The sequence below is a fragment of the Conger conger genome, chromosome 16, assembly GCF_963514075.1.
Source record: "Conger conger chromosome 16, fConCon1.1, whole genome shotgun sequence".
NCBI lineage: Eukaryota > Metazoa > Chordata > Actinopteri > Anguilliformes > Congridae > Conger > Conger conger.
Genome location: NC_083775.1, coordinates 25,930,401 through 25,945,035, shown reverse-complemented (window position 1 = coordinate 25,945,035; position 14,635 = coordinate 25,930,401). Strand labels below are relative to the sequence as shown.

Below are 14,635 nucleotides of genomic sequence, written 5' to 3'. Positions count from 1 at the left end.
ATTTGTCAGAAATCCGCGGTAATACCACCAGTGTCTGAACTTCCCCTTTAAATGTATTCATTTTTTAACCTAGGTCTGATATGCATGTACTGTATGAGGGTTCTTGTCCTTACCCTCCCGTTTGTTTCCGGATGTTTCTTTACCCAGAAACGCACAGAGAAGTCGGTCTTGCGACTGAAGCCGGACGAGCTCATCAGCCTGGTGGACCTTATCCTCTCCGAGTCGGAGCTCAACAGCCGGAACACCGCTCCCGGCAAGAGGAGCCTGGATCCGGCCTCCTGCTCCCTCATCCAATCGCGCCTGCCCTTACTGCACAGCTGTTGCCACGGAGACCTGGAAAGCGTGAAGAAAGTGTCTGAGTACCTGATCAACTGCACAAAGAAGTGGGGAGACAGGTATGTGTGTACAGTGGCTGAAATAATATCCTTACTCGATATCTCGCTTCGCCTGTTTAGCCGTCTTGACCTTATCGCAGTTTACTTAAAGATGTGGCATTTGGTTTTTACTTCTTAACCTCTATCAAAATTTTGGTGAAATGTCAAAAAATTTCAGCTGCTGGCTTTTACTCTGGAAAAAGTTTATTTTTCTTTCTTCAAAGGCAACCAGGGATTTGGAATTGGTTTTGGCCTAATAATATCTGCATGCAAAAAATATTTCTTTTTAAAATGATTATACAAGTTGCAATGCTTAATACACAAGTTAATGCACTTCATGCTAGTCAATGTTAGAATTCAATTAATGCTAGCCAATGTTAGGAGTTGTTCAGTGCAATGATTCTTTTATGTTGATGTTCAGTGCGATGAATCATTTATCTCACTTGAGTTTTGTACTTTTAAATGATTGCAGAAAGAATGTTTGTCTTGGGAGTCAAGATGGCTTCTGTCCTGATAATTCTTAGATCACTACATAGTTATTTATTGCGAAGAAGGTAACGGTTAGTGCTCCACTTTCTACTGCTGCTTTGACTCAATCTGTTTGAGCACAGCTTCTTGAGTCATTGAAGTTGTGGTTAAATGTAATGTTGATATTGCAGCTAAAGAGGTGGTTCCAGGACCCTGGAGCATAATAATAATCAAAATCATCATTCCAAATTCTGTGGAAGCGTGAGGTATAGTTAAAAAAAGGCAAGCTTTGTGAATGTAAGTCATGAGAATTTGTGTTCCAGTTAAGAAGCAAGCTAAATAATAGCTTTAAATGAGTGTACCAATGAAGCCACCTACGGTCAACTAGAGCTGACAGCCCTGCCCTGTGTTCTGTGTTCAGTGTGTTGAGTAAGGGCTGACAGGCTCTGTGCTCTGTGGTCTGTTCAGTGTGCTGAGTAAGGGCTGACAGGCTCTGTGCTCTGTGGTCTGTTCAGTGTGTTGAGTAAGGGCTGACAGGCTCTGTGCTCTGTGGTCTGTTCAGTGTGTTGAGTAAGGGCTGACAGGCCTGCTCTGTGTTCAGTGTGTTGAGTCAGGGCTGACAGGCTCTGTGCTCTGTGTTCTGTGTTCAGTGTGTTGAGTAAGGGCTGACAGGCTCTGTGCTCTGTGTTCTGTGTTCAGTGTGATGAGTAAGGGCTGACAGGCTCTGTGCTCTGTGTTCTGTGTTCAGTGTGATGAGTAAGGGCTGACAGGCCTGCTCTGTGTTCAGTGTGTTGAGTAAGGGCTGACAGGCTCTGTGTTCAGTGTGTTGAGTAAGGGCTGACAGGCTCTGTGTTCTGTGTTCAGTGTGATGAGTAAGGGCTGACAGGCTCTGTGTTCTGTGTTCAGTGTGATGAGTAAGGGCTGACAGGCCTGCTCTGTGTTCTGTGTTCAGTGTGTTGAGTAAGGGCTGACAGGCCTGCTCTGTGTTCAGTGTGATGAGTAAGGGCTGACAGGCTCTGTGTTCTGTGTTCAGTGTGATGAGTAAGGGCTGACAGGCTCTGTGTTCTGTGTTCAGTGTGTTGAGTAAGGGCTGACAGGCCTGCTCTGTGTTCAGTGTGTTGAGTAAGGGCTGACAGGCTCTGTGTTCTGTGTGCAGTGTGATGAGTAAGAGGTGCCAGAGCCTGCTGCTGCAGATCTACCTTCATTTCCCCGAGGTCATCCAGCACGTGACCCTGCCCGACGCCACACTCCACAGCGAGGGGGCAGCCGAGGGCAGCACTTGCAAGGTAACGCCATCGCCCATCCCTTTCCTCGTCTCCCTCGTCTTCCTCTCCGGTCACAATGTTCCATTTGAGAAGCGCTTTCCTTTTCAGTATGTACAAGTGGAAAACTGTTCGGTTTTTTAACCACCAATGTGCTCAGGCACAACTTATCCAGGATGTTGCCAGAATACCTTCAGGTGTGTTGCTTAATGCAGTCACTGCAGTTTAAATGGAAAATCGGAACAAATGTGCCTTTCACGCTGTATTTTATGTCCCTCCGTAATGCAGATTAAGCGTGTGAGCTGGCTGTATCCCTGTATTGCTGTAGCTGCTGTTTGTAAAATGATGTGGTAGCTGCAGTAAAAGAGCTATGTCTCGTAGCTGGACGTGCTGGTGCATCGCCTCATCACGCTGCTGGCCGATAGTGGAGACTCCAAATCCGCTGAGAACCGCATGTCAGACGCTAACTTGGCCTGCAGGAAGCTGGCGGTATCTCACCCTGTGCTCCTGCTCAGGTGCGCTTCCGTACACTCATACTGGAGCATTACACTGTGCATTACATTTATACTGGAGCATTACACTGCATTACACTTATACTGGAGCATTACACTGTGCACTACACTTATACTGGAGCATTACACTGTGCACTGCACTTATACTGGAGTATTACACTGTGCACTACACTTATACTGGAGCATTACACTGTGCATTACACTTATACTGCAGCATTACACTGTGCATTACATTTATACTGGAGTATTACACTGTGCACTGCACTTATACTGGAGTATTACACTGTGCACTACACTTATACTGGAGCATTACACTGTGCATTACACTTATACTGCAGCATTACACTGTGCATTATATTTATACTGGAGTATTACACTGTGCATTACATTTATACTGGAGTATTACACTGTGCATTTCACTTTTACTGGAGCATTACACTGTGCATTACATTTATACTGGAGTATTACACTGCACTACACTTATACTGGAGCATTACACTGTGCACTACACTTATACAGGAGTATTACACTGTGCATTACACTCATACTGCAGCATTACACTGTGCATTACATTTATACTGGAGCATTACACTGTGCATTACACTTATACTGGAGCATTACACTGTGCATTACATTTATACTGGAGCATTACACTGCATTACACTTATACTAGGGCATTTCACTGCACATTACACTTCTACTGATGCAGTACACTGCATTACACTTATACTAGGGCATTACACTGCATTACACTTATACTAGGGCATTACTCTGCACATTACACTGCACATTACATTTATACTAGCACATTTAACTTCACCTTGCACTTATTGCCTCCTCTGTAACAGCCCAAATGTATTTACATGTAAATAAAATGTTAGGACATGGCAAACATGTGTGTGGTCTAACAAGAGCTAAGCTAAGACAGGTTAACATTTGCCTTCCAGGCACCTCCCCATGATCGCAGCCCTGCTCCACGGACGCGTCCATCTCAACTTCCAGGAGTTCCGGCAGCAGAACCACCTGACATTCTTCAACGACGTGCTGGCCATCCTGGAGCTGCTGCAGCCTCTGGTCTTCCACTCCGACCACCAGGGGGCACTGCAGGACTCCCTGCTCTCCTTCATACAGGTCCTGCAGGTGGGGCAGCCGCTGAGATGCGGAACATCGTCCGCCGAGTCTTCGTGTTTTCAGTTCGAAAGCTTACTCAATAGAGGGTTTATCGTTCCTAAAATTGTTCATTTATGAAGATGTATTTGAACACATAATGAACCATAATGAATGGTGAGGCAAAAGTTTTTAAAACTCCTAGCTACACGCATATTCAACGTACTGTTGTACATTGGAGAGGTTCTTACAATAGCATTGTTTCCTTTATGTGTTGAAATGTGACTGGGGGAGGCTGATGCTCGCTATGTCTCCCTCTCTTAGCGTATGAATTTCTCTTCCTTTTATTCGTTGACCTGTAGTCGATCCCTGCCCTTTGCGGCCAAAATAACAGTTATTGCCCTACTTAAAATATCTCCGTCTGTAGATTTGGCATTGTGGTCCAAAGTCCACTGAGACTTTTCAGCCCCTTTTCAGTTGCCGTGGCGCATTCCCAGATCCCTGTCCTTGACCGTTAACCAAGCTCTCTGACCTTGCAGAACTTCCGCAAGTACTCCCGTCAGCTGTCGCCATTCATCAGTAAGTTTGTGCAGCTCATCCAGCGGTACATCACCCACGACGCCAGCGCCGCCGTGCCGTACCTGCAGAAGCACTCGGACGTCTTACAGTGAGTCCCACATTCCCTCGCTTCAGTGTGTCCCACAATCCCTCACTTCAGTGTGTCCCAGAATCCCTCACTTCAGTGTGTCCCACGATCTTTCCCTTCAGTGAGTCCCACAATCCCTCACTTCAGTGTGTCCCACAATCCCTCACTTCAGTGTGTCCCACAATCCCTCACTTTAGTGTGTCCCACAATCCTTCACTTCAGCACGTTGCTCTCTCGGGAATGGCCATTAAACAGGGTGGTTGTTGAGGTTGATGAATTCCGTTCGGGTGGATTGATGAGCCTCTCGGCCTTGGATAAACTGCGGCCAGTTGGTTTAATTTGTCAATTGGGCTATTATCTGACTTCCAATGTCTACATTTAAATGGAACTATTAAGATGACCCCAAAATATAGTTTGAAAATGCAAGTAGGCCTACTTTTAAATAATGTTTACTGAAACTGATGATTTATCGTGCCCCTCATACATATACGTTAGTTAGGTATTAACAAATGCATTCATTCATGAAAATTTTATTATATGCTTTAATTAATGTATTTGTCCATCATTCATGTTAACAACTACATTAGTTTAGAACAGTGCAGGAGGTGTCGATGATTGCACAGCTGATCGTGGGTAACTGGCAGAGTTTAACGTGTATTCTGGAGACGATGAGTCAGATACTCTGATTCATACTTGTATCTGTAGCTATCACTCTCCGAATGATTGATAAGTTGCCTGTGTGCAGATACTGCAGAAGCGAATTGTACGACTAAGAACAAAAAATATCGTACTTGGCCTACACAATGACTGAACTAGCTAGCTAGCTAGGTTTTTTGTTCTCTCTATTCTGAGATTGGTCGATGAATCAGATGGTCTGAATTTGTGCTTGTTGTATCAGGTTGCTTGCCAGATGTCACCTCTATTAAAATGCCATTCACAGAAAAATGGCCGACGTAAATGCCATCTTGATACAATTCAACCAAAATTAGGCTATAGTTTTTTTAATTAAGTGAAGGCAATGTTTCACAGCTCCGCCTGTTTATTTTTTTTCCATCGATACCAAGTTGGTCAACCAGCTAGGTAACTTTCGTACATATTTTAAAGCAATCTCAGGATATCATCCAACTGAATTTTGCCTTATTGAAAATATTTCAGATTTATTTGTATTCGTGCTTTATTTATTCCATCAAACCCAGTTACTCAGGATTAATTGCGTCACGTGCCCCCTCGCCAATAAACTCCTGGAATCACTCCACCTGTTATTCCCCCTTCTCTGTTCTCTACAGTTAAATGAGTCACCCCTCTGCAGCCTCCAGAATGGGCAGTGGGGTTTGCCGCAGGAACAGGGCTGCAGCTGCACCTGCAGATGATTGGGCATTTTAAATTTGGCACCAAATATAAAACAAATAAATTATAAAAAAAACAAAAACATTTCAGTTCTTGAATTTGAATTTGCAATGGTGACAGTTTGATTTAGAATTTGATTGAATGGACATTTAATTCATTTCAGTGAAATTCAGTGAATTTTCTGCATTAAATAGTGTTTACTTTGATACCAAAGACATTGCTACAAGTTTAAACGTGTTTGTGTGTGTGTGTGTGTGTGTGTGTGTGTGTGTGTCTTGTGTCTGTGTCCCAGGGGTCTCTCCTCAGAAAACCCTGACCTGGTTCAGCTGAAGTCTCTGCTGGCTGGCCTGACTCTCCCTGTGAGGACCGGTCACTCAGAGAGTACTAGTGAGGACCGAGATGGTAAACCTATGTCCCGCTATCTCCAACATCCTTTGTGCGATGTACACGCACACTACTGTAGGCCCCAACAATCTCTACCCTCTACTCTGTCATGTACACACACTCTACTGTAGGCCCCAACAATCTCTACCCTCTACTCTGTCATGTACACACACTCTACTGTAGGCCCCAACAATCTCTACCCTCTACTCTGTCATGTACACACACTCTACTGTAGGCCCCAACAATCTCTACCCTCTAATCTGTCATATGTACACACTCTACTGTAGGCCCCAACAATCTCTACCCTCTACTCTGTCATGTACACACACTCTACTGTAGGCCCCAACAATCTCTACCCTCTACTCTGTCATGTACACACACTCTACTGTAGGCCCCAACAATCTCTACCCTCTACTCTGTCATGTACACCCACACACTACTGTAGGCCCCAACAATCTCCACCCTCTAATCTGTCATGTACACACACTCTACTGTAGGCCCCAATGATCTCTACCCTCTACTCTGTCTTGTACACACACACACTACTGTAGGCCCCAACAATCTCCACCCTCTAATCTATCATGTACACACACTCTACTGTAGGCCCCAACAATCTCCACCCTCTAATCTGTCATGTACACACACTCTACTGTAGGCCCCAACAATCTCTACCCTCTACTCTGTCATGTACACACACACACTACTGTAGGCCCCAACAATCTCCACCCTCTAATCTGTCATGTACACACTCTACTGTAGGCCCCAACAATCTCCACCCTCTAATCTGTCATGTACACACACTCTACTGTAGGCCCCAATGATCTCTACCCTCTAATCTGTCATGTACACACACTCTACTGTAGGCCCCAACAATCTCTACCCTCTACTCTGTCATGTACACACACACACACACTACTGTAGGCCCCAACAATCTCCACCCTCTAATCTGTCATGTACACACACTCTACTGTAGGCCCCAACAATCTCTACCCTCTACTCTGTCATGTACACACACTCTACTGTAGGGCCCAATGATATCTACTGTGTGCTGTATACTGTGATGTAGTCTCTAGATGAGAATGCCAGGAAAGCAAATTATATTGATTTAATCCTTATTTTGCTCTCCACGTGGCCACAAGAAAGACATTTTAGATGTAAATGTCATTGTGAAAATAGAATATCTTTTTCCTGTTCTTGAAGGCAGGTGTGCGGAAATCTTTTTCTGAAGGAAAAGGCAGCACATCTGAGTGCAAAGCAACATATCTCTCTCACGCTCTCCTTCCCTCGCTTTCCCTGCCCCCCCCCCCCCTCTCTCTCTCTCTCTCTCTCTCTCTCTCTCTCTCTCTCTCTCTCTCTCTCTCTCTCTCTCTCTATCTCTCTCTCTCTCTCTCTCTCTCTCTCTCTCTCTCCCCCTCTCTCCCGGATCAGCAGACCCCTCCACTGGGTCCCTCCCTCTGGTGAGCATCTCTACCTCTGCCCCTCTGTCTGCCGGAGACATGACCAAGTACCTGAAGAAGATCTCCAGGGGGGAGGCCATCGAAGGTAATCTAGGGCTGTCAGAAGTATGGCAAAGGGCCGTGCAATACAATGGCGACCGAAAAACGAAACCATAAACAAAACACTTTTATTTTGACAGGCTAGGGGTTACTGGGTTTCAAAGGACAGAAAAACCAAAACAATGATACTTCCTCCTTCTGCGAGCCTAACTGCATGGGAATTTCCCTCTCTAAATCGGCCGGTAAAGCTGGTTCTCAGTGCAGGAAAATAAAACCACAAAGTCAGGACACAAGTCGGTTTGCCGTCCAAAAGCGACTCAAATTTACAGTAAATCAATTGGGCGCTGTTTGTTGGTCTCCCCATACTCAAGCACTCGAGATTTACTCGCAAGGGTTGGCTGGCTCCCAGCTTCCAGGGACTGTAGCCCTGTGGAATGAATGTAACGTAACGCCCCTCCGCCACCACTCGACATGTCGTGTGAGAACCAATGAGATTGCAGCTCCACTTGCCCAATGCCCTCTGCTGTAGGCACTAAGGGGTTTGTGAAACATTAATGGGGGACATTTCAACATTCGAGCATGTATGGTAGAATGGTCTAAGACATTGGTATAGGATGGGGGGCGGTGGGGGGGACTTTGTGTATCAGAGTCACAACAGACTGAACTCTGCATTCTCTGTCAGCGTAACGGTTGTGCGAAACTGAGCCCGCTTAAGGCCGTTTTGTTTTTCTTAAAGATGTCCTGGAGGTTCTCGGTGAGGTCGACGAGAAGTCGCGGAGAAGCCCCGAGGTCATCCAGTACTTCATCGTAAGTGTCGCCAGGCTCCTCATCGATCAAGCACATTTGCTCTTAAAGGGCACAGACGGCCATTTTCCCCAAACTAATCCTCAGATTACAGCATGGCGTTTGTTTGCCGTGCATTTCTAAATGAATTGTTTTGCATATCTGAATGAATATTTTAAAAAGCCCTTTCCCTAACTAAATTCTGTGTTTGAAGACGAGCCCTCAAAATCAATAGCCCTAATAAAAACACCCAATTTTTCATAGTTTTAAAGTGACCTCTGCTTGAAAAAATGAATTCTCAATGCAAAGAACGGTAGTTGAAATATGTTTACAAATTGCTTATCTTTGTGTTATTTATACACTGAGTCCTTTGTCAGCATACTGCTCTGTAGTGTTTGATATCAGCTCTCTATTGTAATCTAGGAGTGTGCTTTTAATGCTTGTTTATAACAAGTACAGTGGTGTGAAAAAGTGTTTGCCCCCTTCCTGATTTCTTATTTTTTTGCATGTTTGTCACACAAATGTTTCAGATCATCAAACAAATTTAAATATTAGTCAAAGACAACACAAGTAAACACAAAATGCAGTTTTTAAATGAAGGTTTTTATTATTAAGGGAGAAAAAAAATGCAAACCTATATGGCCCTGTGTGAAAAAGTGATTGCCCCCTAAACCTAATAACTGGTTTGGCCACCCTTAGCAGCAACAACTGCAATCAAGCATTTGTGATAACTTGCAATGAGTCTCTTACAGCCCTGTGGAGGAATTTTGGCCCACTCATCTTTGCAGAATTGTTGTAATTCAGCCACGTTGGAGGGTTTTCGAGCATGAACCGCCTTTTTAAGGTCAGGCCACAGCATCTCAATAGGATTCAGGTCAGGCCACTCCAAAGTCTTCATTTTGTTTTTCTTCAGCCATTCAGAGGTGGACTTGCTGGTGTGTTTTGGCTCACCCAAGTTCGTTTCAGCTTGAGGTCACGAACAGATGGCCGGACATTCTCCTTCTGGATTTTTTGGTAGACAGCAGAATTCATGGTTCCATTTATCACAGCAAGTCTTCCAGGTCCTGAAGCAGCAAAACAGCCCCAGACCATCACACTACCACCACCATATTTTACTGTTGGTATGATGTTCTTTTTCTGAAATGCGGTGTTACTTATACGCCAGATGTAATGGGACACACACCTTCCAAAAAGTTCAACTTTTGTCTCGTCAGACCACAGAGTATTTTCCCAAAAGTCTTGGGGAACATCAAGATGTTTTCTGGCAAAATTGAGACGAGCCTTAATGTTCTTTTTGCTCAGCAGTGGTTTTATTGCCCAGTCTCTTTCTTATGGTGGAGTCATGAACACTGACCTTAACTGAGGCAAGTGAGGCCTGCAGTTCTTTGGATGTTGTTGTGGGGTCTTTTGTGACCTCTTGAGTCATCGCTGCGCTCTTGGGGTAATTTTGGTCGGCCGGCCACTCCTGGGAAGGTACACCACTGTTCCATGTTTTCGCCATTTGTGGATAATGGCTCTCACTGTGGTTCGCTGGAGTCCCAAAGCTTTAGAAATGGCTTCATAACCTTTTCCAGACTGATAGATCTCAATTACTTTCTTTCTCATTTGTTCCTGAATTTCTTTAGATCTCGGCATGATGTCTAGCTTTTGAGGATCATTTGGTCTACTTCACTTTGTCAGGCAGGTCCTATTTAAATGATTTCTTGATTAAGAACAGGTGTGGCAGTAATCAGGCCTGGGTGTGGCTAGAGAAATTGAAATAGACTAATATTTAAATCTGTTTGATGATCTGAAACATTTAAGTGTGACAAACATGCAAAAAAATAAGAAATCAGGAAGGGGGCAAACATTTTTTCACACCACTGTACATTCAGTGCCATGTGGATATATTCGTGAAACTCATTAAGGGCCACATGCCGTGAGGAAAAAGAAGACTATTGAGCCAGCAATCCCACAGCAGGGTGCCCTTCCCGTTTGTAAGCAAACCCTATTAAGACGCAAATAACCTCAAAGGCATTTTTAGATATAATTTCCCCAGTGGAGGTTTCCTTTCAACGCAGCGCAGACCCGTGTGTCAGATCCTCCACTGTTTGTGTGCTCATCCACAGAACGATCTCCAGAGGCTGATGAGCTCCCCAGAGGAGCTGTGTCGCAACATGGCCTTCAGCCTGGCCCTGCGCTGCATCCAGAACAACCCCTGGTAAACAACGCCGCCCATTGCTCTGGGAAAATGCAGACACTCCTGCGGACCCGTACTGAACCTACGCCCTCCCCTTTTTTATTCCCGTGTGACTCAGCATGGCCACGGAATTCCTTCCCACGTTCATGTACTGCCTGGGTAGCGGGAACTTCGACGTGGTGCAGACCGCCTTGAGGAACCTTCCGGAATATGTGCTTCTCTGCCAAGGTAGCGTAGCAATGTGGTGTGTCCCCCCGTCCCATCCCCCGTCCCATCCCCTCCACGCACGCTGTCTTCATTTCCTAAAATGTTGTAGTATTTTCATTTCATATCCTCATGGGAAAGGGTTTAAAACGCTTATCTTGCGGTGGTTTCTAACTGCCTCTGGGAACATCTGCTCCTCGCTACAGGTGACAATAGAGCATGCTCCATTTTAATTTCTCATTTACACAGTGTTGGGGAAAGGAACTGTGTATTCTGGCCATGGTTGTACTGTATTCAGTGTCCCGGGCATACGCAAAGTAAATTGTTTACTCTGTCAGAAAAAACAATTTGACTACCTTTGTATAAACACTACTACTTTTTTGGCGGCTAACACGAACAGAAACAGAAGTCGCCTCTCTAGCTATGGCTGCTAATTGTAATGCACTGTTGAACTTTTGCCTGCTTTCTCCCCCCCCCAACAGAACATGCGGACATATTGCTTCACAAAGCCTTCCTCGTGGGTATCTACGGGCAGATCGATACCAGCTCCATGATCTCAGAGTCAATGAAAGTCCTGCACATGGAGGCTACCACGTAGATGACCAAGACCAATCATCTTTCTCTCCTGTCTGTTTGTCAAGTCTTCAAATCACCATGTCAACAAGGCCTGGACAACTCGCCTGAAGTTTTTTGGGGGTTTTTTTGGGGGGCACTAGTATTTTCTGCCGTTTGTTTTTATTGTTGATGTTTTTCTTTATGCGTACGTCTCTGTAACACAAACTACTTGGGATTTCAACTTGAACTACGTGTGAATATATGTACTGGATCAGTTCGTAAGGGATAATTTTGTCTCCGTCACAAAGTATGGTCAAGCCCTCGTTGATGTCTTTTAGTAAAATTCCTTAGGAGTAACTCTGTACAATAAATATTGGTGTATTAGAACTCAAATTAAAAAAAGAATAATGATAATGAAAATAATATTTTAAAGAAATGTCTTTCTGTTATTTTATTCAGTTTAATTTAGGTGATGTCCATTTAAAGTGCTGAGATATTCCAGGAACTCCCCATTAGTGAATTTCTAAAGACGTACTGATGTTCTATCTTAACGGTGGCAACGGAGTATGTAACATCCTTGCAGTCTGAAGCAGACCTGTTGCTTGAATCACATTTTTCATACGCTTAGAGGCAAACATGCTTTGTTTTGAAAATCAGTCCAGTTTCAGCTTGCGTTGAAATTAAGACAACAGAGCATGTTGCCTAAATTCCTGAAGTAATTTGAAAACCACAAAAGGCTGCATATATTTTTATTACCCTATAATGTAAATATCTTATCTTCTTTGTCTTCACTTAAATTTTCTCGTATAAATTAAAGATAAATCTGGTTTGCATGAGACCTGGTTTGTCAGGTTTTAGTTCACTGGAATTCCTTCTGTGTTGTAAGTCGTAAATTAGAGGTCTCTGCCCTCTTTTTTTTGAAATATGACCATGTGATTTCCTGTAACAGATAGTGTAACAGATTTTTATCCGATTCTGCTCCGTTTCCTCTCGTGGCTTTGAAAAATCTGTTACTGTAACATTGCAAAAATAACCATAATCCTTTTAAAGTTTTCACAAATATAACCCAGTGCATGTTCAATCTTTTACATAGTAACTGACAATGCAGTATATCTGCATGGTAAAGTCCAATAGAGCTACTGACAGGGTTATTTGTTCCGAATGGTTATATAATCTTATGTCAGTCTCTATTATGTACCTGTAAAGAACTTTATAACACAAATATCTGGCAGGTGTAACATCTGTTGCCATGGGATTGCCCTTCCCTGTTTTCCCAGTAAACATTCTTATCCTGAATATAGGCTACACAGTATAACTGCAGGCAATTCAACAAAAGGTTTAGGCCTGTTGCTGCCATTCAGGTATTGTTGACTCCACCTACTGACACATTTCTGCAGTGGTGTTGTGTAAAACTAGTGGAGTGCATTCCACCCTGGCATCCAATTTGCCATGACATTGTTTTTGAGGGTTTTTTTCTGGCTTGTGAATGAACTAATTTAAGTCTCTCCCCAGAATGTAGTGGTCCAGGTGTATCTCACCATAATTGAGTAAAGTAAACAATTTACTGTATGAAGGAGAATTTCCAATGCTCTGTTTCCCTAAAATGTCCTGTTATGCCTTCACATGGCAAGAAACAAACGCTGTGTTCAATGCCAAGTAAAGCGGTGGCTACACATGGGAAGAATCAAGCACCGCTTGACGTCATCCATCTCAGAAGATGGATTGTTGGTTTGTTGGTTCTGGTATATGCAATATGGAAAAGTAGGTTGTCTGTGGTTATACAGTAAAAGGCTAAATTGTGAACTTGCTTTGTTACCAGAAATCTTGGGTTTATCCCAAAACTAACCAGGCTAACTAATTTATATGTGGAACAGCTCTGTGTTGCTAGTAGCGGTAGGCTACATCTACCTGCTTCACACATGGCTATGGCTCTGATGTGATTTGACATGCTAGGAAAGGTCAGCATCGACACTCCCTCCATAGGAATTGCAAACATGCAACACGTGTTTTTTGTTTTTTGAAATGTAGAAAATGCAGCGTCATTTGTATTCGGATATAGAAGATACGGTAGTATGCTGAGCTTTATTAAATAAGTTCTCCATTGTAAACAACCTGGAAAAAAACTAGATGAATTATGTCCTGAAAACATTTTTATTTAATGAACTGGATGAATTGCTTGTGTAAAATGCAGCCATATTAATGTGTCTATGGCATTCCTCTAACTTCATTTAAAAAATATGTTAATACTATAATGGCAAACCTGACATGAATAAATGGCAAACATACTGTACATGTGAATATGTTAGCTAGGAATAAGCCGTGAATGTGATTGATGAATGATTGAATGCTTCAGCTGTTGTGCACTTTACCTTACAGGTGGCTTATACTGGCAGTAGATGAGTCCCCTGTGCTTGTGATCCGCAGGCTCTGGGCTCGGAGCCAGCCTCCCATTGGCTGGGTGGTTGTGATGCCTGACTGATGGAATGACTGGTCACAAGGAGCTGTGCTCCAGGGAAAGGCTGTTTTCACATGACGGGAATCAAATGCTGCACTCAACACTAAGTACATGTGGGAAGAATGAAGCGCCCCCGGTTATTTATATCTTGTCATCCATCCATAAAGCCAAAATTATTGGATTTATCCCGAAACATTACAGTTTAATGGATGATTCCCGGATGGATGACAAGTTTCAACAACTAGCGGTGCTAGATACTTTGAATTTGAATGCAGCTTTTGATTCTTTCCATGTGAAAGCAGCTCTACTCACTCATGTGGCCTCCCTGAAACTGCACTGTCTGGGCTATGTGTTGCCAGTAGCATAGACTACATCTCCCAAAGCTGTGATGTGATTGGACACGCTAGGAAAGGTCTGCTTCAAGCAAGGTCAATGTCTGAACGATTTGAACCCTGTTGCCTCTCAACTTGTCTTTATTTTCAGCTGTGCACCACGCCAGGCTTAGCATTGTTGACATGTTTAGTAATGATGCTGCCTCTATTGGAATTTAATGGCTTGACGCCATGTTGAGTGTGTTGACGCTGATCGTGTGAAACCAGCTTATGCGGGCAGGGCTAGCTTAGTGGAATGGTGAGCTTTGCTGGGCTGGAAGGCGTGATATGTTATGCTCTTGTCTTAACACGTTGAATGGTATGGGCTTTGGTCTATGAGTACGCTTTTCTGCCCACACGTGTGTTCTCCAGCTGGGTTTTGTCCCCTGCAGTTTGGAATTCAGAAGACTAGTAACTCGCAGTGCTAATGGGAGACATACTTTTATTCCACATTGTCCCAGGTATACACTACATTAATGCTTATTGGTGGGT

General features: G+C 43.8%; 1 protein-coding gene across 2 annotated transcripts in view; it reads left to right on the top strand.

Moving 5' to 3' along the window:
- Nucleotides 1-13,607, top strand: part of ints1 (integrator complex subunit 1) — a 42,879-nt gene extending 29,272 nt beyond the window's left edge. Inside the window, exons 38-48 of one of the 2 annotated variants that reach the window (XM_061224107.1) lie at nt 148-395; nt 1,999-2,128; nt 2,486-2,619; nt 3,564-3,756; nt 4,263-4,390; nt 6,009-6,118; nt 7,532-7,642; nt 8,333-8,403; nt 10,488-10,579; nt 10,677-10,786; nt 11,245-13,607. In XM_061224107.1, the coding sequence (XP_061080091.1) occupies nt 148-395; nt 1,999-2,128; nt 2,486-2,619; nt 3,564-3,756; nt 4,263-4,390; nt 6,009-6,118; nt 7,532-7,642; nt 8,333-8,403; nt 10,488-10,579; nt 10,677-10,786; nt 11,245-11,360 (1,443 nt within the window). In that variant the 3' untranslated portion in view covers nt 11,361-13,607. Of the gene's footprint in view, nt 1-147; nt 396-1,998; nt 2,129-2,485; nt 2,620-3,563; nt 3,757-4,262; nt 4,391-6,008; nt 6,119-7,528; nt 7,643-8,332; nt 8,404-10,487; nt 10,580-10,676; nt 10,787-11,244 lie in introns of both variants that reach the window. The other variant, XM_061224106.1, reaches the window with a different exon arrangement.
- The last annotated feature ends 1,028 nt before the right edge of the window (nt 13,608-14,635 follow it).